Source organism: Scomber japonicus, chromosome 3 (assembly GCF_027409825.1).
Source record: "Scomber japonicus isolate fScoJap1 chromosome 3, fScoJap1.pri, whole genome shotgun sequence".
Lineage (NCBI taxonomy): Eukaryota > Metazoa > Chordata > Actinopteri > Scombriformes > Scombridae > Scomber > Scomber japonicus.
In genome coordinates, this window is record NC_070580.1 from 14,208,795 (window position 1) to 14,234,209 (window position 25,415).

At 40.7% G+C, this 25,415-nt stretch overlaps 1 protein-coding gene across 3 annotated transcripts; it reads right to left on the bottom strand.

The window, feature by feature from the left end:
- Window positions 1-939: 939 nt before the first annotated feature.
- On the bottom strand, window positions 940-23,597 carry dlgap4b (discs, large (Drosophila) homolog-associated protein 4b). Of its 3 annotated transcripts, XM_053316580.1 has the most exons (12): window positions 22,386-23,597; window positions 21,947-22,161; window positions 20,489-20,590; window positions 19,562-19,712; window positions 18,088-18,340; window positions 17,511-17,663; window positions 7,740-8,179; window positions 7,098-7,186; window positions 5,824-6,311; window positions 4,318-4,409; window positions 2,214-2,384; window positions 940-1,293 (listed from the first exon to the last, which is right to left on the bottom strand). In XM_053316580.1, exons 1-12 carry the CDS (start codon window positions 23,595-23,597, stop codon window positions 1,051-1,053), a joined length of 3,609 nt encoding a protein of 1,202 aa, XP_053172555.1. In that variant the 3' UTR covers window positions 940-1,050. The 3 variants fall into 3 exon arrangements, with proteins under 3 accessions (XP_053172555.1, XP_053172556.1, XP_053172557.1); XM_053316581.1 differs by lacking the exon at window positions 17,511-17,663 and having other exon boundaries at window positions 20,501-20,593; XM_053316582.1 differs by lacking the exons at window positions 17,511-17,663; window positions 20,489-20,590 and having other exon boundaries at window positions 22,365-23,597.
- Between the last annotated feature and the right edge of the window lie 1,818 nt (window positions 23,598-25,415).

A 25,415-nucleotide genomic window follows, 5' to 3' on the forward strand; every position in this document is an offset into this window, starting at 1 on the left:
ATTAGCTGCAGCTACAGCAAAAAATTAAAATCATTGTTCATGAAACAGAGAAGCAAAATAGATTAAAAGGGAGGTACATATGTTTTCCCTACTAAGAAAATAAGTATTGTGGCCATTATCATTCTGAAATGATTGAAATCTTCATGCTCGGTGGCTGTTAATATTTTGCTTTCATTCAAAACCATTAAGAAACTAAACTTTACAGATTCTCACCAGTGTCTAAAATCTTTGACACAAAAACATTTTGAAGGACAAATACACACAAAAGTTAATTGCTAGGAACTATATAAATACCCCTTCAAACCTGACTTTCAATTTCATTATACCGTAGTCCAAAAATATTCATAATAACCTGATCTAAACTGAGTCTTTTTTTTTTTTTTTTTTTACAAAACAGAGGACAAAGAAAGTAAACAAATAAATACAAGGAAGACATACATAGGTGTGTTTGTAGTGTGCGCGCAGTGGATGTAGTTTGTGTGATGGCCACAAGGCGGTGTTGTGCAAAGCTACAAGATGGCCAATGATCTGGGAAGAGAGGAGGACGATGGGAGACAGAAAAGCATAGATGCTCAACTTCTGTCCACTTAATAAATCTTATAGCCAAGATAGAGGAACGTTTAAAACAGTCTTCATTTAGATTCTTTAGGATATAAGCATCATAATAACAATATCTTCATAACAATTTTTATGATATCAAGAGTAGTAACAAGAAATGTCGAAGTTCATCAGCTGAGGTTTTCAATGGCAGCCTCAAATGAGGAGTCTCCTGCTTCGTAGTCTGTCAAGTCCGCAAAAGTTCAATTTGTCATGTTGTGTTTTGATAAATAAGTGTTTGATGCCACCAGGACCAGCCTATAACTGCATGAGTGAGTCAAAAATGCCCAAATCGACCCCCACCCTGATTTTAATCTCCTTCCCCCCACCTCCATCCATGTTCACTCAGAGTAGCTCATTTGCATGGCAAAAGTTTTCCTCTCCTTTCTCCAGGTATATAAGTGACACTTATCTGTCCTTTGATCCAACCTTACATCCTTCTCTCTCTGTCTCTCAGAGGCGTGTCTGGGCCTCAGGGACATAGATTTCAATGCTGTCTGCACTCTCCGTGGCCGAGTTCTGGCGAAATGAGGCAGCCTTCTTAGCAGCCAGCAGGCGCTTGCGAGCCTCCTGTCTCTGCTTCTCTGCAGAGGCCGAAGAAGAGGTGGAAGAGGAGTCAGCGCTCTTCTCGCGGCCCAGCGATGGTCTTCCCTTACCAGGCTTCTTTGATGCCGGAGGGGCCACGTTCTCCTCGTCCTGTCGCATCAGTGAAACATGACAGACAGAGGAAAGATGGACAGAGTGATGTGTGAAGGGATGAGAAAGGAGAAAAGACAGATACAAAACAGTGAGAGAATGTAATATGAAAACTGTCCTCAAGAGCTACTTCCTCAGGCAGGTTTGGCAGACAGGGACTTTGACAAAGACAGTATGCCAGTGCGGATTGTTTTTGTTAAAGCTTCAAATAATATTCTGTGATTTCAGGTGAAAAACAGAAAAAAAACACTGACAGTATAGACAACTGGTAAAAATAGGCACCATTGAGAAAAACAGTCATTTGTATGACAATTTTCAAAGACATGAAATGGTAACATGAATTGATGGACACACTGGATCAAAATTAAAGCACAATAAAAAGGATCACAAGACAGAAAGCCAATACATTTGCAATGCAAAGCAACATAAAGCAGGAGCTGTTCAACAGTTAAAGGATCCATGAACAACAGACGCACGCACGCACGCACAAGACAAAGAGTTACAAACAGTTTCCAACAAAGGACACACAAACACAAGCATAGACATTTTAACAGAAGGAGCAAAAGTAAGACTGCCTTCTGTCACATGAGCCAGTGCATCTCAGCCATGCTCCACTTCAACAAGCACATCACTAAGCGACACATGCATGCTCAAAGCGGGGCTTTACACTTAAAAACACACAACAGCCCTCTTTGAGATGATTTTTTTCCCATGCATGTCTAAAGGGATCTCTCTGGTCCCTTTGTACTGGACAGGGAGGATCCTGTTAGTGTTCATCCCACGCAGGGACAGGAGGGTAAATTGAAGTGGGGATAAAAAAGAGTGGGAGAAATGGTGGTGGTGGTGGTGGGAGGAGAGAGGCCGGTTTCGGCGGCTTTCCTACCCCAGCCAGGGCACTGGGCAGCAGGGGTGGGAAGTACCTTCCGCTCAGGGGGCGACTGGGCAGCCGCAGATGGCACAGACTGCCAGTCATTGGACTTGAGATGGTAGAGCTCATCGAACTTGAGGCTGATGTCTTCGATGGAGAGCTGCAGCAGGTCCCAGAAACCAGCCAGGTCCTGGGCTGTGGGCCTCGGATTGGCATTCACATTCTAACCAAAAGAAAGGAATGAAAATGGATGAACAATGAATTAATGATGAGGATTGAGGATGTGGTGAATGCTATAGTGTGGACTATAAAAATATGTTAGAGAACAAACATCATCACAGGATGATAATGCCACACCTCTTTAACTTAGTGGAAAAATACCCATTAACTTCTATTTTATCTGTTGGTGTAGGCTGTCCATTACAACCAGCAGTGAAATCAACTAGTCGGAGCCCATTATACCATTACACTGTCTATCTGAATGTTATGGGGGATGGCATGTTGCTTATCTTCCAGTTCACATATTGTTCTGGTTTTGAGTTGTAGTTTCTGACAGCAATCCCTCCCCCAAAATAAACAAATAAATAAACAACAATAAAATAAAAAATGCTTGACTTATGTTTGACCTAAAAGTGACAGAAATGACAATATGGGCATGTCTAGGAGAGGGTGGTTTGTTTGCTTCATGTGTGATTTGATGGATGGTAGAGCTGGTGAAATGACATCTTACATTTTTTTTTCCTTAAAAAAAAGGTTGTGATTTAAGCAGTTTAGTCTAGCTGTTAAGAATCACAGCACTGTGTCACTACATCATCACACACACACACACACAAGCAAGTGCTGCTCTTTCGATATGTATCACTAGAGGGAGCCATTACAGCTTAATTCTTTTGTCAAACTTAACTCTACACCAAAATAAAGAGCATCAATAGGGCTTAATGCAGCAACTAAACAAATACTGAAAACACCAAAAATTCGTCATTATAGCCAAAAAATAAGCCTGTATGTTGAGCCACATAGACACAAAGGGACATTTTTGACATTTTAATAAGATAAGGAAATGAAATAATTCAGTGTCCCCTTTCAAGTTAACGCTGACGGTAACAAAAGACTGACCTTTGAGTTTCTTACAAACAGCTGCTTCAGTGTTTGTTTGTGCAAAGCAGGAACAGATTGGCAGATAGTAAATCCTGCTCTGACTTCTCTTTTCCTTGACACAGCCACTGTTTGTAACGCTCCAGACATTCTATCTTTTGTTTGTGCAGGCTCCGCTCTTTTCTTTATACTGAAGCAGCTGCACTCACTGTTGTGATCTGTGCCCCCAAAGTGTGGGGACACAGATCACAGCATGTGAGCTATGTTTTATCATAATAACTGACCTGTAAAGTTCATGAAACAGGAGAGAAATTATTTCTCATGATTACATTCCCAATTGAGTCAATCTACAGATGAAAGTATACTAAGCTGCTTTACGGGAGAGCTGCTCAATTTGCATTTTCAGCAAAATACGCAATACAAGATGTTTAATCATTGCTACAGTAGTGAAGGGAATTACACACTGATGCAGATGAGACTGCTTAGTCATCACAGGACACAATGCAGTGACATCAATGAATGCATTAACTGTGAAACAGTAATAATGGTAACAATTAACAGTACCCTAAAATAGACTATTGATGTGGCCATGTTATTGTGTTTTTTGAATGCTCTTGTGATGAGTGGTGGTGTGATTTTCTTATGTTCAAATATATTCTATCTAACAATTTCTCTTTATCTTTCCACAATGAATTCTAGACCATTATTACCTTGTATAGCACTTGATTGTACCTGTACAGGTTACATGTTAGGTTAAATGTTCTGCCTGCACTGACTTTCATCTGGCCAATATTATGGAAGTTGAACCTGATATGCAGCAACAGGTAAAACAGATGCTTTAAAAATTTGAGATGCTATTGTGTTATAGAGTGTCATGTGCCAGTAATTGGCTTTAATTCATATGTCATTGCCAGTTAAACACGTCACTCAAGAGGAATGGCTTATTGGCTTATTATAAGCTGTGCTGGTGGCTCACCATGCGTAATATACTGGGTATCATGGTTGTTCCCAGATTAGTCAGTTAATTGTGAGAAAGCCTATCACAACGGGCTGATACCTACCAAGTTTTGTTCGCACAGTCCCCGGAACTGCTGGAACTTCTGGGACATTAAGAGCTGGGCGCTTCCAACTGCACTGCGGACCTTGCCCAGCACTTCAGAGAGGAACACAAAAAGAAAGATCAATACACATATGTTAATGAAAGTCTGACATGCATCATGTTATTCCAGCTTTTCAACTTTAAAAAAGGAAACATGATGATAAACACACCAACAGCTGCATGTATTGCATGTACAGCAACAGCATCACCTGCGTCACGTGTTCTCTTGTTGATAACCATGCAAAAGAAAAAAACAACTGTAGACATTTAGGTGTGCCCTGCAATGCATTGCCGAAATCTACTCCACAGGGTGGCACGAAGAGGATTACAGTGTATTGGACAATGTTATCCTCTTTAAAGGCATCTAAGCTTATATAGATACTCCAGCCTTCTGTCCGTTAGTATTCACTATGCTGGTCTGTTGATGTGTCAAAAACTAGGGCAAACATCTGCCCTGACAAAATTGGGACTCCTATCTGATCACTGGATTTTGAAGTTATGGCAATGTGATTATAGTGTGGTGAGACTGAGCTCAGGACTACAGATTTGCATCAGATTTAACGCTGACTACTTTGCCATTAAAAAAAGGGTCACACTCACACATGGAAATTCATTTTTGGAAAAAAATGTAAAAAACCTGTGGAGTCACAGACACATGGTGCTTTGTTCATAAATTGATCCAGTGCTTCTGATAAAAACTAAGCATCCAAAGCCTTCTAATTATTTGTGTATAAAGTATGCATTTGTGTGTGTGCTGAATGGCTTGTCAGGCTGATGTTGAAGCACTAATTTAATCTGGAGGTTTAATCAGTTCCAGAGTAGATTTGTGTAATTCTGGGGATTACAGGCCTGCTCGTGTGTGGTAACCCCAGGTATTACCGCATCATCCCCTCCATGCTGTGTATGTCTGATAGAGTGATTGTACAGTCTAAGGCAGAACCCTATAGCTGAGCTCTGAACCCCGTGCTGAGGTTAAACAGCAACAGACCTCTGTAAGCAGGTTCAAGATTTAGGATTCATTCAGAAGCACCGTATATGTCTGACTTCAGCGTGATTTGATTGTACATTTTGGCTTTGTTCTGATTTTACTGTGTCAAGTAACTGCTAATGCTGTATATCTAATATCATTGTCTCTAACGTCAAAGAATCTTATTCTACACATGTAAAATATATGAATACACAAGCCACTGTCTATGCTAACCAGATTCATTTGTAAAAACATTTATATAGCCTTGTTCACTCTTCCACGATATAAAAAGAACCCTTTTAGCTTGTTGTTTTCAGTTTACAAACTATTTTGAGGACCCCTTTCCTGACTTGCCATCTCCTCCAGCTGGTGTGGAAGCAAGTTAACAAACACACCTCATTTTATAATTATATTGGCATTTATTTGTAATATTCTGAAGTAGCAGGACCTATGAAAACAGTCCAAATGTGGTTTTCCTTTGCAGTATACGGCCAACTTTACCTTCCTCTGAGAGCTGGTTGTCTTTGGTCTCCTGATCCATCTGCTGGCACCATCCTTCCATCCGTCCTGTTTCGGCCTGCAGCAGCTTTAGGAACCAGTGGCCATCTCTCCGACAAAGTGTTCCCCCACTTACAGTTTGGGGGGCGCCGCTGTTACTCCCATTCCCACTCTCCAGCCAGGGGTCTGGAGGTGGTAGTGATGAGGGGTCCAGCGCTGGGTCCAGACTTTCTGAGAAAGAGGAAGAGCTACTTCGTGTGGTGGAGCGGTTGAGGATCTGCCTTGGAGGTGGAGGTGAGGAGGTGTCACCAGTAGTGCCTCCGTTGTCTAATGAGTCCTGTCCAGGGGGGGAGCTCATGGATTGGCTGGCACTATTGACCATGACTTTCTTCTGAGTGGGTTTGGTATTATTGATATGGGAAATGGCAGAAATTTCTTGTGTGTCTGAATCTGTTTCTTGTTTTGAGGCCATGCTACTGGAGCGACTGAGCCTGAAACAAACAGGGCGAGACTCACTGTGACAAATGGTCTTTTTTTTCAACAGAACAAGCATTCAAATTTTGGCCAAACACAACAATAAATTATTCAAGCATCGTCTCTCAATTAAAGGAACAAACAGGCACTGGTCGTCTGAGAGTCACAACACTGAGTCACTTCTACTGGTCAATGTAGGTATAAATAAACAGGATCGATCAGAGACTGGGATCTGTGTAAATGACGACTGTGTACACAGACTGGCATCAGATCACTTATCCCAGATTCTAGATTCAGAGAAAAAGCTTTGTTAAGTCATTGAAAGAATTAGCAGGGTATAAATGCTGTCTAACATAACATTATTCCCTTTTCCTGTCATCACTCAAGAAATGTTTACAAGTCAGATAATGTAAATGAGAGCTTAACTGAAGAATCAATAGCAATAATCAGGTTGAGCTTGTTATGTTTATCAAATATGAGTCAGGACTCAGAGTAGCTGTTACACACCAAACTCCAAATGCAACATGCAAAAGTAAGAAAATAGAGGAGGAAGGCGTGTGTGCCTCCCAGAGCTTCCTGGCATTCAAAACATCACAAGCACAGAATGCAAACCACACTGCAGTAGCCAAGAAACGGGTCTCAAATATACAATACGCAGAGACAAGTTTAAACAGTAAATCCACATGCCAGGAATCTGCTAAACAACACCAATACGACACACAAAGTAGCTCCTGTGAAGAGAATAAATAGTCAGCTATAATATGAATTCCTCACGTTGTTACAAGGACAGGAAGAGGACTTACTGCCACCCGTCCTCCACCTGTACTCCAATTGACTGAAATTTGGCCAGTGGTGGGGTCTCTTCTCGTGGAACTTCCTGAATACAGTCAACCTTAGAATAAACACACAATTTGAAGCAAATTAATTCAAAGTACAATTGAAGACTAAGTTTAAAATATAAATATCAACTTAGAAATTAACATCATGGCATGAATGATTTCATGGACCCTTAATGACTCCAAACCAAAAAACCTCGGAAGAAAAAACAAAAAAAATCCACATAGTTTTGTGCTTGTTCTTCAATAAAATGTCAAGCTTAATGGTTACCCTGACTGAGTTTTGCAATGTGCAGGGGCTGGAAAATGGAGAGGAAAACTGTTATTTTAGCACATACAGAACAGAATGGTTGAGGGAAACGACGAATATGCATTCTCTGCCTCCTAAACCACAGTATACAGCCAGCTCTAATGATAGGGGGAGATTCACCCTAATGAGACCTTTAGCTTGCATGCACATTTTTGGGCTTGATGTGACACACTCAGACATTCCCATATACCACAGAGGATTAATGTTAAAATGATTTTTCCCCCCTGGATTCAAGCTCAACAGGCAGAAAATCAGAATATGACAACAGCACTACATGGACTGTGTTAGTATGTTTTTACCTGTATGCCAATGGATGACAGTTTACGCCTGGGTGCTGGGGCCACTAGGGGCTCCTCTGCCACTAGATTCACTTTATTTAATAGTGATTTCAGGGAATCATGTTGGAGTACTGAGTCACTTGTCTCAGTGGCTGCATTGGCAGTGGCGGGGGCGAGTGGCTCTCTCGGGGTGGCGATGGGAGTGGGGATGATGTGTGGAGGGCGGGGTATTCCACGGGCCAAGCTGTTGGCACGGGTGCTGTCAAGGCTGTCAGATGAGTTGCTATGTGCGTGGCTTGACTGGCTGTTGACCTCTGACCTACGATCCTGCTGATCCAGGTAGTTGTCCTGGGCTGACTCTGTGCTGCTCTGTACCGTCACAGAGATGTAGGGCTTGGAGGTTGTACGGGGCGGCACTGGTGGAGGAGCAGCCTTCTTACAGGTGGTTATGCATGTAGAGACTGAAAGAGAAGAGAGTGGAAGGGAGAAAAAACATGAGAACCCATGAGAAAAAAGAGAAATAAAGGATGACAAATGACAGCAGTGGAGATGTTAGTTTCAGCAAATCATTGTGGCTTAGTCATATCTTGAACTCAAAACAGGAATGTACAAAAAGAAAATACGTCCGTACTGAGCTGAAAACCCCCATAATTGCTTATCTTCATTCTAAGCTTTCTCAGAATGAGCTTTACAGGGACACTGTTGCAAGAAAACTGGAATACCAGCAGAATCAGGGAAGCATCCCCTAAAGTGGAAAATTAAATCAGGCAGAACACTGAGCAAACATACTGTTCCACGCAGGTGACTAAATTAAATTTCACGTCACGCTTCAGAAGACTTGATCATGAGATAGGTGATAAACTCAGTGAGGAAACTTGTTGACCATCTGACTCTGAAAACCAAAAATGGTTGAAAAGTTGGAAGAAGCATTTGCTGGTAACTGCGCCACTCCCTAAGACCAGAACATGCATGCCTCTAGTGATGAATGGGATAAGAGAGAGATACAGATATAGCCGTAAATATTGGTGGTACTCCAAAAAAAACAAAAAACTTTTTCTGTATTAAGTTGAAACTGACAGAAGTATATGGTATCCATTATTTTTATTTCATATTGAATATAACTGAAACATTGCTTTTGATTTATAACATAACATATTTTTAAATACAATAAAAACAAATAAAAATGTCATGGCCAAAAATATTGGCACCATTAACTTGACGTTGTAGCACAGCCTTTGGAGCCCATAACAGCGGCCAGGCTCTTTCTGTAACTCTGAATGAAGTTTCTACACTTCTTCACTGTTAGTTTGACCCACTCTTCATTAAAGTCAAAAGGACTTCCGTCTCTATACAAATCAATGGAGAATTCACCAACTTCTCACTTGATTTCTAACCTCAGTAAACGTTTTCCTAATGTGTTTATGGTCTCAATCGCTAGTTTAAAGCCTTCTTCAATGCAGTATGATGTTCATTTGTGAAATTTTGGCCTCCCTGATTTTATATTTGACGATAAAGCAGGGTATGCATTAGAGAGTGGCTACGTCGTGATTGACAGGTTGACAGCCCTCGCAACCATAGCAACCTCCCAGCTTCGCCCCATGGCTCCGCCCATGGATCCGCCCATGGCCCCGCCTCATGCCCATATAAGTAGAATCCATGTTTTTATTTTTCCCAGCATGCACCTGAAATTTTCAAGATGGCGCTGCCCAGATTCGAAACTATTGGCTTCTGAGCAGCAGTCCACAAACCAATGGGTGACATCACGATATTACGTCCATTTCTTTTATACAGTCTATGGATGAGCTCAATGGATACAGAAAATAAAAAAATGGCATACGAAAAAGAATTCAGCCTGTGACATAAACAGGATATCAGAAGAGATCAACAATGGTGTGTAGTTAATTCATCAAGATGATTACAAATGCAAACCAAAAGTAACAAGAGTTCCCATGCAGAGAGATCACATAAAGACTAAAAAAAAATCATCTGTGGCCCACAGGAACATTCAGTCTCTGGGGTGCCTTCTATCAAGAGGCCACAGAAATCCCCCCATACTACATACACAGTAAAGGCAAAGTGTAATGCCTGACAGCTGAAACCACCAGTCTAAACAGGGAATTTTACTGTAACATTATGAACCCTATGGCTGCTATATAATCCCTTAAACAGAAGCTTTATTTGACACCACGATGGAAAAACACAGCTCATGGAACCTGTACAATATCATAGATGAGAGTTGGTAGAGAGTGACGAACAGGCAGCATTTTGAGGCTAAACAAATCAAGTTTGAAGAAATGATGGTTCTATAACATGATATGATGTGTGCATGTTTCATTACAAATGGCAGTGTCAGTGTTATTTTATTTACTTAAAGAATCATTAATTCTTCTGTCACTTGTGGATACACAGTCTGCATTTGCTTTTGATGGTTTTGCTTGGTGCAGTAGGTCTAGTATAGCCTAGTACTGACTGCAGGTATGACTCCTTGTAGTACCATCAAATAACAGACATTAATTAAATTATTTCCCCATGAAATTATATACTTAATGTCTTAGGGAGAATCTAATAAATCAACATCTTGTATAAATGACAGAGTAAACAAGTAAATAAACACATTTTAAAGTCTGTTTCAAGGTGGCTGTTCAACTATCTACTGGACTAAGATTAGTGGACCAATATCTTTCTGTCAAGCATAGCCATTCTGTACTGTTAACAGAAATGAGAATACAAGAGTCATAACCTCCTGAACATTTACTGCGTTGACAACCTAAGTGTTTCCCTTAGAGATGAGAGGAAATGATCTTGAGAAAACATGCGTGCCAAACCCTTTAGGGCACTGCATGAGGCAAACATTATTTATCATGTTGCTTCACTGAAATGTGTGTGGTTAAAAAACCTCGAGAAGTCATCATGGATTTTAAAAGAAAGCCTTGCAGCAAACATGTGAGCTGCTGGGAAAACACTCAAACAAAAGGGTTGTTGTTCATCATAATCCCCGTCTTAGCTTTATCTCTGATGTGTAAGCAACCTCACCTAAAACGAAACTCATGTGACCTTCTACATATCTCTCTGTTAGGCTGAGGTGTTCATGGAGTTGTCACTCAACAATTCCAGTGATTCATACTAGTTTAAACACTGAATGGATTCACAGTCCTCTTTGTTAAAAAGTAACAAACACCAACTTTTGTGGAATTGCTCACATATTTGGTTTATTGACTGCACTTAAACTTACCAAAAGATTAGCCTTTGCCTCCCAACAAAAGCACCAGTCAACGTTGCATGAGTTAGAGGTTTGCTCTAGAGCTGCAACAATTAGTCGACTGAAAGAAAAGTAATTGGAAACTATTTTGATGAACAAATACACTTTCAACAATAATTCTTCAAGCTAAAATGCCAAATGTCCTGTTCCATTCTCTCAATTTTCTTCTTAACATTTCATGATTTTAGACATTTAGGCAAAAAAACAACCTTTGTGAATGCCATTTTTCCACCATTTTGTAACATTTCATTAACTAAACAACTAATTGATAAAATAACTGTTAAAATAATAGTTGCAGCCAATGGTAGACTGAGTCCATTACTTACTAATGTCCAATCCTCTGAGATTTCTTAAACCTTACACAAACATACCTGAATTCCTACACTGTTCATCTTCATTTTTCCTGTCAGCATGGAGTAATGAGTTTTAAGTCTAGGCCTTATTCCAAACTGTGAAAGCAGCTACCAAACTGATTCAATGCTCTCAAGGTCCCAATGAAGCCTGGACACACCATCTGTGAACAGCGATGATATCCAAACAGGACCATCCCCAAATCTTGGCTGTGCCTTCATTACTACTGTACCCTCTAGTCCAGCCCTCATTACAAATAAGTAGCGGACGACACAAACATCACTCTGGCCTGGACTTTACCAGGGAAGCTATGAAGTGTGATCCTTGACAACTGGAACACATCCTCAGGTCCTTATTTAAAGATGAAAATTACATTCGCAGTCAAGTCTGACATCCACTAGATGGTGAGAAAGAAGGCCACGATATCTGCAGCTGTCACAATTTTCTGAGCAGATCTTGTCCACTCGTGGCATTTTGCAAGACAGTAAATCTAGTATTCAAATTTTACTATAAGGCAACCTGCTGGTGAGTATCCAACTCAGCTACATAAACCACTACCCATGATTTATCCACTGGCCTATGACCACCATCCTTGCATTCAGAAAATCTGCTGAGACAGCTTTTCACTGTCCATGTTATCCCTGTTGACAGAGATACATACTGGACAGAACAGGGACATCACTGTCATGGCTCTGCTCCTGCACGCACAGTTGGCAGGGTCACAGTGCCCTGGGTGTGAGGGGGCATTCGTGTGTGTGTGTGTCCCTGCATTTAGATACCTGCACTGCAGCTCTCCAAGTGTCACATCATGATTTCATCATTCTGAGCAAAATTCACCCTAAAGTCTTAATACCACAGAATCTGCTTTACCCACAAAAAAAAACAAGCCATAAATCATAACTGACATCTGCCTCTGAGATTGGACATGAGATAGAGTAGAGGAGCCCGATACGATTAATTGGCGAGGCCGATATTATCAGCTTTATGTTATCACAAATATATCCATAATGCAAAATATGGTAGCAGATAATTAAAAGGAAATCACAGTACAGAGGTGCAAAAGATAATCTATGTTTGAGAGCATTGTCAAGTTTATTTTTCAACAAAAACATCCTCCTCACCACATGGTTCCCTTAAAAACACATATCCACTACATACAGTACTCAGATATTTTCCATGCTGCTATGTCTACATACAGTATATCTGAGCTATGAGATGCAGTGATTCTGCTAGATACAGGTTAAAGGTAAACCACATTAGTGATCAGATAGATTGTAAACAAGTCTGGACTTAAATCACAGTGTCTATTGTTCACACTCTGGCTGTGGCTAGTGGGTTTTTTTTAACCACATCTCAGATCTCAGTGATGAAAGTGAAGCGTAAAAACTGAATTTCATAGTGCAGCAAACTGACTACAGTACAGAAAACAGAATCCAGCTTATTCATTATAAATGTCCACAAAGAAAATGCACCCACGGCAGAAACTTCCCACAGACAGACAGACAGTAAGTGGCACATGCTCTAATTAAGATGGTATCCTGTATTTGCTTATTCTACACAACTCAGCAACACACAACCACAGCTGTGCAAGCATAAAACCCTGTCCTGAATGTGTACTACTTACTGACAATAGTACCAATGCTGACAAAGACAAATCTTAACACTCATCAGTGCCACAGAACAGAGATGAATAAATGGTCACAAAGCCAAATACTGTTGATTCTCAATTAAGCTGAACCTGTGAACAAGAAACACTCAGTAGAAACAACTAGTTGCTCTTCAGAAGGGAATTTAACAACAGAAACAAGCAGACGTTTTGTGCCAGAATGTTGGAGTGGAATCTGGAGTGGGCACTGAGCACTGCTGTTTTCGTGCCATCTGGACAGTGGTGCTGTTGTCCACAGTGAGGCCTGGTTCAAGATGTGATTTCCAAGGCAGGAAAACAATTAGCTGAGAAAAGCTGCAGCAGCTGAAAACAGTTTGCAACAAACCCATGACCTCACTTTCTCACCAGTGCAAAATCTGAGGTTTATCATCACTTTGTAATAGCATCCCACATATAGTGATGCATCAGCAAAGTAATGCATCACTATCTAGTAGCTATATCTCGGCTATATTAAGATAGCTGATTATGGTATATGTGCGTGAAAGAAAACCATGAAAATAGGAAAATCCATTAGAAAAACCCACACAGTGGTTTGTTAACATTTTACTGTTTATCATTGCAAGGCTGTGAAGAGATAATTAACCAACCACCCACAATGACATCAGTACTGCTGGTAGCACACATATATTCTAGTTTCCAAAACATAAGATATGGCTTAAAATATACTTCCCTTTATATTTAAATGTTAAGCTTTTTTTTACACTTGAATGGCAGATCAGGATGTTTTGTTGTAGCCAGCTGAGACACAGAGATGTCATTTATTGATCCACAGTCAGAGCGACCTAATCGTGTTCAAAGTCATATACAATAGATAGTAATATAGATTATGGGAAAGTAAACTATGGTCCTTGGTGTGACATCATATTAGCCGTAATTCAGTGAACATACTTGGGTCTCAAATGTAAATTTGAATCCCTTCATTGGGCGTATAATATCATGACTCCCATCTCGCTTATTTCATCACAAAGGTTGACAATTTGCTTCCACTTTCTTTAGTCTTATGATGCCTACTGAACTATTTGACCAGTATCAATATAAATTGTAAGCTCACTGCCTGAAGTGATGCTGTCCTGTTTCAGTTGGAACTGAACAAGATACAGGAACAATGAAACAAAAAAAAAAGTGGATTGTGTCCTGCTCTGTTTAATAGTTTAGCAGAGCTTGCCAAGTAGCCTGCTGCTTGCCAGTTGACCCATCTGGATAGTTTAATCCAATAACGGCCACAAGACATAGACAACCTCGCCTGAAACTGTCACCACAACCATTATCCCAATGAATTATCACATCAGAAGCTTTCAATAAAAAGGACAGTAACAAAACTGTGAGGCCTTTTTTTATTAAATGTGACCTCAAAATGGGATTTAATCCATGTTGTGATACACAGGCCACCATGTGGGAGAAAAGTGGGGCAGCCCTTAAATAATCCCCAGCTCCCAAAAACCAGCAGCTTTTATGAAGATAAGTGAATACTCGGGGTGTAACGGTACGTGTATTTGTTTATAACCCTTTGATACAGGATGTTCAATAAGTGACACCTCGGTTCTGTATGCGCCATGATCCAAACCATTGCCAACCATTTTAGCAGCGCGCCACTTAGCTGTAGCATGCTTATGGATGTATGCTAAACAGTGTAGCCAAGGTAGCCTGGTAACCTGTAGTGTTGTGGCAGTCAGAATGACAAACTAGACTCATAACACTGACTGAGTGCACCACGATCATAAAAATATGTGCCATTATCACAGCAGTGAAACGATAACAGGGGCCTTTTATAAATTACTCTGTCAAATTGTAATGTTACCTTTGATCAAGTATTGGTTTTATCTGAGGTTCAGTAACTTTTTTATAATTATATTACATTTTTTCATCAATTTGGGTTTTTAGTTTTGAAGGGTAGGTTTTCCTGACACTGCTTTGTTAAAACCAAATGCGAGAGAACTGGCCGATAGAGAAAAACGATTAAAGTGTATGGTTGTGAACATGCTCTTCATTTGATGCAAAACTAATATGATATTTAAAAAAAGGGTAAAAACATTTTGTGCATTTACTTGTTCGAGTCGGAATTGAGGGAGTTATGCTACAGCTAACTACACTTTGTACAGTGTCATTTACATTTACAATAAAACAACATATGATATAAAACACAATCCTACCTTTTTTTAATTTTCAAATTATTTTCATTGGAAAAATACTAATATCTATATATTTAAGTGTTCAAAATATAACATAAAACGCCTGTGATGGAATCATGGGAAAAAGGTTGTGGAAAGTGACGTGGTTTGGTCACCCTGACGGATTATAATACATGACATCATTAGATTATTAATACTGAAGCATTAGTGTGTAAGGAGCATGTTACTGTTGTAGCTGCTGGAGGTGAAGCCAGTTTCAGCTGCTTTATATACAGTCGGACCATAAATCAGCATTAAACAGCTGTCAGCAGGTGTCCTGATGCCTTGCAACAAACTAAAAGGCTGTTTTCTTTTTCCACTCAGCACAAATAAGCTGTTTCAGTAATAGTTTTGGCCAATGAGCCATTGTTTGACAATACATTTTTCAAAATGTTATTTTCTACCTTTATTTTTTTTTACTGCTGTACTGAGATAGCACCAAACTGTGACCCAAAAAACCGAGGTACATAACAAACCATGAATTTGCAGGTAGCTGAAGGGCCATAAAGACAAATACATACAATTTGTCCTCATGCAGTTTTAACAGCACCCCACTTACACTGACCATACCCTATTGTGGAGCATCACAGCCAGTGTGGACAGCAATTGAATACTTTGAACTTAACACAGTAGGAAATACTCATTAAATAATATGGTCAAGTGTGCACCAAAGCATGATAGACCATAAAATGTTTCTAGACTTAAAAAACAAACAAACATACAGACTATAGGTAAGCAGAGAGAAAATATATGTCAGAGTTTATAAGTATGATGATGGTAGAGCTGTTTCAGATTATTTGATCCACTTGTTTTTCATGTAACTAATGTTTGCTTAATTCAACATTAAATCAGTTTGCGTCTTACTCTTCCTAAATTGACCCACTTTCACAAATTAGCCACGCTCTCTACATTCAGCTAGAAAATTGAGATATTTAAATGTGAACTCTGACATAAATTAAAGTCCATGCCGAGACAGGCGAACAGAAGACATGCTCGGCTGGAGACGACAGTGCCTCTGATGATATTATGTTAAATTCATGGTCAACAATACAGCGTGATGTAAAAGTATCACCTTTAAAGTTAGCCTTGTTTGGATGCTCGGATAGGGAGTGAAGGCACGAACCGTGAGTAAATTAGCTAACGTTAGAGTTCATGTTTTTAAAAAAACGTCCAATAACGTTATAACCAAGAAAAACGAGCAAACGACCACTAACTTTACAAACATAAACTTCACTTAACAATAACAGCCCGTCAAAATACTTACCCTGCTGTCAGACTCAGTCAAAAACTCATCACTGCGGTGTCTAGAGTGAACGTAACTGAACAATTTTAAGGGCAGCAGTAACCGGAGTCGACTTTAACTGTCACGGTTGTGTGGAGAAGAAAAGCCGGGTTTGGTTGCCTTTTGTTAGGCGTCTCTCTGAGCTCCAGGGAGGCGTGGTGGTGGGTCTACTGGTGCCTTCAAGGGCGCCTCGGACACTTCACTCTCAAGTGTGGTGACGGTAAATATATTTTTGTCGCACATTAAGGTGAGTTTGAAAGGTATTAATAAACACATACTGTATAATAGATAATTTCTTGGTGGCCCACTTCTATTACTGACATTTTATCCCCGTGGTCACTGAAAAAGAACTCTAAAGACATTAGATTATCTAAATGTTTTAAGGCTGCCAAACAACATACACCCAAAATGTATGTTGCACAGACATATCTGTCAAAACGCTTATTTCTCATCTGTTTAAACGCGAATGACTTGTCTTTATATCATAACAACTAACATTCATGACTGGCATGCTTTGCACTATTTTGGAAGTTAAAAATGAAACATTTTCACTGAAAGCACCATGTGCTCTGTGGTCTATTTTGAAGACTGTGATGAAGGGCGCCACTCTGTGGGTGCTTTATGATAATAACCCAGGCAGATGCTGCAGATCAGCAACTGCTTGTCAAACGCATCTCTACTTATTATGTGTCATCATGCAGCATTCCCCTACTACTGCAAATTAAAAATTAAGCTAGTAAGCAAACAGCCCAGTGCATTCTTGTGCTATTATGACATGTGAATTCTCCCTTTTACAGATAAAGAGGGTCTGCATATATCTTGTAGTCATAATGATAACCACAGTCCACAGCGATGCAGTGATGCTTCATCTGCTTTGGGAGCAGCAATGTATCCCATACCTGGCTGTCAAATAACTGACAAGGCAGGGGTTTGATTACCTAAATTAGAATTGTGTGCATGTCACCAGCCCACTGGCTCTTTTCACTAAAGTTTGCCTGATAGTGATTCTTTGCAGCAGCAAATAAGGAGCTTGTAAGGGGTAGATTAACTGGTTTTAAATTGTTACCTGTGCGTGTGGGTAGGATGTGTGGTCTGTCTGTCCCCAACCGTTGAAGAAAAATTGCAAGTTGTTTCTCCTTTGGGGCTTTGTCCAAGCCAGTGGCTATCAGGTAAGAGCCAAACTGTTCTTTCCATGTCTTCCACTGTGTAGAAAGGCCGTCTAGCATGGGCAAAAGAGGCTGCATTTGAGCTAAAAATTCTGGTGCGTGCATGTCAGAGGACTAGTATCCCTTACCACGACTGAGGTTATGTCAAAGTTTTGACATAAAAAAACAGTTTTAGAAAATCAAAATCAAAACAAGAATTTGCTCTCTGTATCAGAGTAACTTTTGATTAAAATTGTGATTAGAAATAGTTACCAAAGTTTAATGTGTGATGTTTATCTTAAAAAAAGGTTAGTACTCACTGTTTATATGAATATTATTTTTGTTTTATTGCTATTAAAACACTATTGTCATGAATTGATGTTAAGAACTCTTCATTTACCCTATTTATTTGGGTTATCAGGTTAAATTAATTCATTTGCAGCAAATTTATAATCTGTTTTTCAGCCAAGATGCATTGCATTGTGGCCAGTGACTCACCAGTGCTGGTGCTGTAGGTGTGAACAGTGGTGTCAATTGGAGGAGGTGAGCCTGAGTCTATGGATGCTGTGTCGTCATCTTGGGAACAGCCAGCCTGGATTGCTCTTAGGTAGCTGTGACTGCGGGATCGGAAGCATGTAGGCATGGGCAAGTCTGGAGGCTCTGAGTTGTCCTGAGAATGGGAACGGGAACCTCTGTATGTGGACTCGGAGCTGCGGTCCTCATAATGATGACTCATATCCAGGTCCCGTAGCTGGACGGAGGAAAAAGAAAGATTGGATTTAGCAGTATGTGTATCAAGTAGAACATTTTTTTGACCATTCACACTTGAGCACTGGAGGTGACCACTAACTGCCATGCTGACTCAGTCTGTATGGCACTCTTCAACTGTGAGACACATTTGGTAGCATTCACTAAAGAGTGTCAAAAGTTAGTGTGAAAACATTCAATTACTGCTCAGCAGAGCAGAGCACAAAGCTGTGTAACCTTAGTAGAAGTAGTGCTGCTCCTCTTACTTCCCTTTGAGCAGAGTGGCTGGATAGGCTGTCATTTCATCTGTAAAATGCTCTTTAAATTTTTGACATTTCTTACATGGCCTACTATATAAGACTTGTCAACTTACAAAAAACAAAGGAAACATCAAAGAAGGAGGAATCGCTCTCAAAAGTTTTTACTGTGATTTGTACGACAACTGCATGCTGCAAAAGTCAGTTGTTGGAGAGATTTCCTTTGAAGAGTAAGGAGGAGAGATACCAGAAAAGAATATGAAGCGTACAGTGCACATTTTGTAGCCAAGTTGAAATTGAAGTTTTAGGTATAGGTGATTTTCACTTGTCCCACTTTGCATTCATGTTACGTAGGACAGAGCTGAAATGAGTTTAAATTCTAATAACTATCACATTTTGTATGCTGCTACAGTATACATGTAAATTAAAGCAATACATTTATACACTGGACTAATTTGTTGTCATGCAGTTACTTGTCAGAGATTGGGTGTAAATCTTGTACTAATAGCTTGCACTGCCTCATTTGACTAGTTCATTGAAAAAGATCAGAGCCAATTTGTGTAGCTGTTCATCATCTCAGTGACCTTGCCACTGAGAAGTCAATAGCTCTTATGTAAGTAGATGAATTAGACTTAAAAGTACCAATGTCACTCATTTGGCTTTGAGGTTTGTAACAATTAATGTGAGATACAGTTGAAACATGGGGATTCTTTGTTCATTTTAATGTCATTTCATTAATGTCATTCAAGCTGTATCTGTGAAAATGCAAATTATACGACAGAAATTACTGTTAGTGGCTCAAAGCAGACAATGGGGTCTTTGAAAATAACTGGTGATTTAGGAGATTAAGGAGCGAAAACAATAGAGAAATAGAAACGGACTTGGGAATGCAATATTTGGGCTAACACTGTTCACAAACACCACCATTTAAGTCAATCCCTGTCTGTCGTATCCACACAAGCACTGACCTGTCCCATGCAGCTACGTCTGCCCAAGGTGCTGCAGGCTTGGCTGAAGTCATCATCATCCCATTGTGGCAAAGATGAGACTGTACCCCCAATACAGTCTAGGTTGTCCAGGCTGCGGTTATTGGAGAGCTCTCTGAGAGACGGAAGACAGCTGGAAAGGGGAGTGAGTTGAGAGGAAAGACAAAATAAAAGAGATGCATTGAGAATATAGGAAAGTTTAAGGCAATGTCAGGAGCACAAGAGGTAATATTCAGGGTAAATATGGAAAACCGCTGATGTTAACATATGATGACAGGGAGGCAGAAATAAAGATGAATTGGGAGAGAAAATGAGCGATCCGCAAAACAGGAATTGAAAGAGAGATAAATAGAGGATAAGGTTTTTATTCAAGTCTTCCCTTTCATTTCCATTTTCACTGATGAGTCATTATTTATCAAAATCTAGCCTCTGTTCTGATTTTAACTAATTTTCTCATCAACCATTACAATTTCTGAGCATGCAAAGCCGGTGATGTCAGGTGATGCATTTCTCTGTGCCATCATGGTGCCAAAGCCAAAGAACAGGTTTAGATTTATTCAAATAACACGCTAGCCATGTTTTTACACATTCTTTGTTGGCACACAGTGATAGTAACATGACAGTAAGCTGCCATGCCATGGTCTATGGACACAGATGTTTCCTCATTCTCCCATTTAAGTGTCAAAATCAGCTACTTTTCACCTAAAAGCACTGGGCAGATGGTATTTACAAGCTTAAGGGAGGTTGGCAGTTGTTGACAGCCCGGCATGAATTTGGCATTTGGAGTTGCCACTGACTTTACAAATGTCTGAGGGGGGCAGTGCACAGTCGTTGATTGTAGATCACCCAATCAAACATAAGTGTTTTGCACCACACCCCTGAGACGTGGCTTACGGACCTATCACTGACCTGCTCATTGACCTGCCCAGCTGGTGCAGAGAGGACACACTGTGGAGTGGAGACCACAGGGCATCCAGCTCCCCCTGCAACAAGGTGTAATCCAGGGTTCTGCTGCTCACGCCAATCAAGGTGGAGCAGACCAGAAGAAAGTTGTGTTGAATGATTAGGGATTGGCAGGGGGAGTAGGGTTAGTCATTCAAACACGCTTAAGGGAAGAATAGATTCTTAAAGTTCTACACAAAAACTTTAAAGGAATTCAATCTTTTCTTCTTGCAATATGTGCAGGTATTTATATCTGGTAAGCCTATGTATATGTTTTTTCAAAATAATGCTCCTTCTGTTATATATGTAATGCAATGTGTGACAAAAAATGTGACAGGTCCTCTCTATATCAATTGTTTGGTTTGTCCGTTCTGGGCTACAGTAGAAACATGGCAGTGCAACATGACTCTGTGGAAGAGGACCCACTCCGTCTGTATATGTCAAAGGCTCATTCTATGCTAACGACAACACGATTCTTAATTTAAGGTGATTATACACTAATGAAACATACTTATGAATATTATATTCCATTTCTGCCAGCAGATTCCCAAATATCTTACACACCGGTCTCCTTTATAGACAAGTAAGGTGCAAAGCCAATCAATCAGAGAGATGAAGCTGATTTGTGGTGATTTACTGGTTGAGTGATAACAAAAGTAAATGTCAAGTTGTGTAAACTACATTAATGCTGTCTGCATCATCTTAGCTCGACTGATGCTTTGTAGGCCTAACAAAAAGAAGGTCAATCACAGCTGAGCTATAGTAAGGCTGGCATGTGGACGACAACAGGGAGTCTCACACCACTTAATTATATGCGTGAGTAAGCGCAGCGTGGACAGTGTCTCACTGTGTGTGTGTGTGTGTGTGTGTGTGTATGTGTGTCTGCATGTTGTATACATTTGTATTTTTGTGCATACTGGCATGGTTAAGCTGGGCATGATGGTTTCATTCCTGTACACCCAGAAAAACCATTGAGAGGTTGCACCAATCAGTGTTTGTGATTATGTGCTCTTATACGAGTGTATGGGGGTTCTTTGAAAATGAACACTTCTTATAGCCACACATTTTCAAGGCTCAATCAGTAACTTGTATATTACGTATATTCACATACAGGGTGTAGAGTTGCAAGTTGGTGGTGTGCTGGTTTACGAGATGTTTTATCCCATTCTGTATTCCCATTTTAAACTCTTTAAACAAAATCCTAAATGTTAATACAGAAACATAGCACTCTCCCACATAATAAAATAATCATATACCAAGAACCGTAGCCACCAATGCTATGCAGAATAGCTTAAATAGTTCCTTCCACTTCACAACTCTGTTAAGTTACTCATAAAAAATAAACAATTTGAGTATTCCTAAAGGGATCATGACTGGAAATAAGGCCTGCATAATGAAGCTCTGTTTCTCAGTCTGTTCTCTTACTTGCGTGGGGGTAGCTGGTCGCTCAGAGACTGCTGTGTAGCCCTGAGGTAGCTCTGGCGACGAGCAGCGGTTTTTGGTGAAGGTTTGGGACTCCCCTCCGAGTCGTCGCTGTCTTCCATGTCTCCCATGGCCTTCACATAGCTACCACTGCGCATCCGTCGACATGGAATTTCATTGGCACCCCCACTGCGGCCTAATGTGCTACTCCAATCCCCCTACAGGCAGCATTAAATGGCAAAATTAGTCTTTAATTTTTTAAATATCTACATATGCCATTCCTATATCAATGCACTGATGATCCAGTTGCTAAGGCTTCCTAGTAAGTTGCTAAAGACACTGATAGTATTATTGATCTACACAGATATTTAAGAGTAAATACTCTGCAAATGTACATGACAAAACTTTTATCAAGCCTTACATTCAACTCAGGCCTACTCACCCGTCTTCCAACCTGCAGGTAGTTGCAGGTTAGCTCCTGTTGGCAAGATTTGGACTTGAGCATGGACCTGTCCAGAGTGGCTGAGCCCTTCTGGATCACCTGTCTCGGTTGGCCCATGGTTAATGTGGACCAGGACCCTCCTTTCATATAATCACTATCATTCATTAACATACTTCCTGCTCCTCCAAGTCCCGCAAGTCCCCCAAGTCCACCTCCGCCCCCAGGCCCGGCGAGGGTCTGATACTTCATGTCATTGCTGCTTTTGGAGGAGCTGATAGTGTTGTAGCCACTGTGGATGTATCTGCTCTGGCCCCCTTGACTGTCATGGCCAGTTGGACGCCCCAGAGTCATCATGGTCATTGTATTATGGTAACTGCTCAAATCACTGCTGTCTAAGTCATCTGAGCTCCAGTAACCTGACATGTTAGAGCGTGGTCGTCGTTTGGAAGTTGCCTCTGATTTTGTACCACGATCTTTACTTTTGGATCTGCGATTTTGCTTCCCTCCATCTTCGGTACTAGATGAGCCTCCACCACTGCCTGTGGAGCGTCCATTGATATTTCCTTTCATGTTCTGGCTCTCAAGTGACTGGGATTTTGCAAAGAGCTTCTGCACTGAGTGCAGCATGTAACGAATGCGACCAGGACTGTCTGTGCGCTGCTTGGCAGCAGCTACTGCAGATGTTCGATGGAACTGTAATGTGCTGAATCCATCCCGGCCACCAGGTAGCTGTTTATCAAACTGTTCCAGAAGATTGGGTGGTGCCTGATTCTTGGTCATATGATGTGATATAGTTGCTGAGCCACTTGTAATCATAGGTGTTCGTCCACTCAGCGCTGCCATGCCCATGCCTGTTCCCATGCCCACAGACATGGATGTACCCATGGTCCCTGTACTTATTCCACCAATGCTGTCTCCGGGTGGAGAGAAATCAGATTGGTCATAGGAGTTGTAGTGAATCCTGGGGAAGGTGCTGCTGTTTGACAGCTGGTTGTTGAGGGGCAGCATGTATTCTGGTGGAAGGGAGCCTGGGTTGGCTGAGGGGTAGAGGTGGGGGTCCATGGTGCCATAGTGCTCCATTGTGGGGCTCAGCAGGTAAGGACTGCGTGGCAGGGTGCTGGTCTTCTGAGGGTAGAGGGCCTCTGGATGGCCTGAAGATGGGTCACAGGAGTCAGACAGGTGTCTATTATGGTTGGTCCCCAACCCTTTCATGATAGCGGGGAGGCCCAACCCTCTAGAAGACCCCCAGGCCAAGGTAAGATGACTGATGATCTCGATGGTGACTCCTAGAAAAAAGACAAAAAGGAAAGAAAAACACAGCACAAGAAAGGAGAAAGAAGTTTAGAATTGGTTAATATAGTACTGTGCAAAACACAGAAACACAGTCATACACATTCAAACTCAACAAGCGCCTATCAGCTCATCCACACAAACAAGCCCACTTATGAGCAAAACCCGACAACAAACAAGCAGCTGTAGGGCTGCAAGGGGACTGTGTGGTGAATGAGCCAGCTTTCCACTGCCTCCCACAGTGAACATCTGTGTTAAAATGCTGGAAGTGGATGGATCAACAATATGTGGAACAATGACGAGCTGTAGCTGGTGGGTCACAGCATAAATTATTTAAAAAAATAAAAAGAACAGTTGCTGGCACCCATCAGCTATGTACAATACATATCAGCGACCAGTAAACAAACACTGCCTCTTTTCTGTCTTCAAATCAAATCAAACAAATCAAACTCTATCAGTGGGGTAGCATTGGATATTGAATTATGTTCCCCTTCATTAAAAACAAACAAAATTTAATTACAGATGAAAACACCTAAATAACAACACTGATGACACTACCTGCTGCCTCTCTGTGTACTACAGGTTAGTTTTGATATACAACAGCCAAATCTCTAGGATAGCCCTTTCTTTCAGCTTGTAGAACTCTCTGTCTGCCCATTATTCCATCTGTTTCTCTTTTTTCCCCTTCCTCCACTGTTCCTTTTCTCTCCTCTTTCCATCTCCAGTCAGTATCCCTGGCAGTGGTCACCAAGCTCCTGTCCTATTTTTGCATGATGAGCCAAGGATGGCGGTCAGACTGTTATAGTGAAACCAGTAAAGAGGAATTGGCCAGTGGGTGGTGGGCAGCAGGAGTTGGCAGCTACACTGCCTTGTCCTCCTAGTCAAGCTGTGCAAATGCCCTGCCTGGCAAGGCTGCAGATATGGTACGTCTCGTCATAGAAAATGATGGATGGTAATGGATGAGTGATATTATGTAAAAGCAAAGTGAAGGTGACAGAGACTTCTGATATCTATGCACTAACTAGTTTATGTGGCTAATAAACCAGTGTAGGCATGTAATAATGGTATAAATGGCTAATTAACTGGTGTAGGTATGTAATAATCATCAACATAAAATCTAATTTGGTCGTGAAAAAGTGCAGGGATCTACCATTCAACCAGCACTACCTGTTCTGCACTCGTCCTCAACAAAGGGAGACATTGTGAGGAATATAATTCCTTTTAGGAAGATATGACAAAATAAAGTATGGTGAGTATCTATGTATAACACTTTTCCTCTGTGCATTTTAAAGAGGGTCCCATTGTTAAATATATATATATATATATATATATATATATATACATAGGTATTTTGAAAACTCAACAGTACGCATAGTGCATTCTCATATTCTGTTGGTGTAGTTCAGTCACTGCAGTTTTAAAGATTACTGTTCTGCTTTGGGATTACAGGTTATCTGAAACACTACATGACTGTTTCCTTTGCTACAGTTTGTGAACCAAATAAGGGAACATTTTGGGGTGGCTATTGCTAATGTTTTTTTTTTCCTGCATTCATCATTTGCTGTTGGATACTAGTGCTAACATTACACATTTCATATCAATGTCATTAACTAAAAATGACTACTATTATGATTATTTTTCATGTGTTTTGGTTGATATTCAATATAGTTATAATACACTTTTCTATCAGAGAGAGTAGGTGTAATGTATGAAGGCAAAAAGTAGTTGAGTTCAATGGGA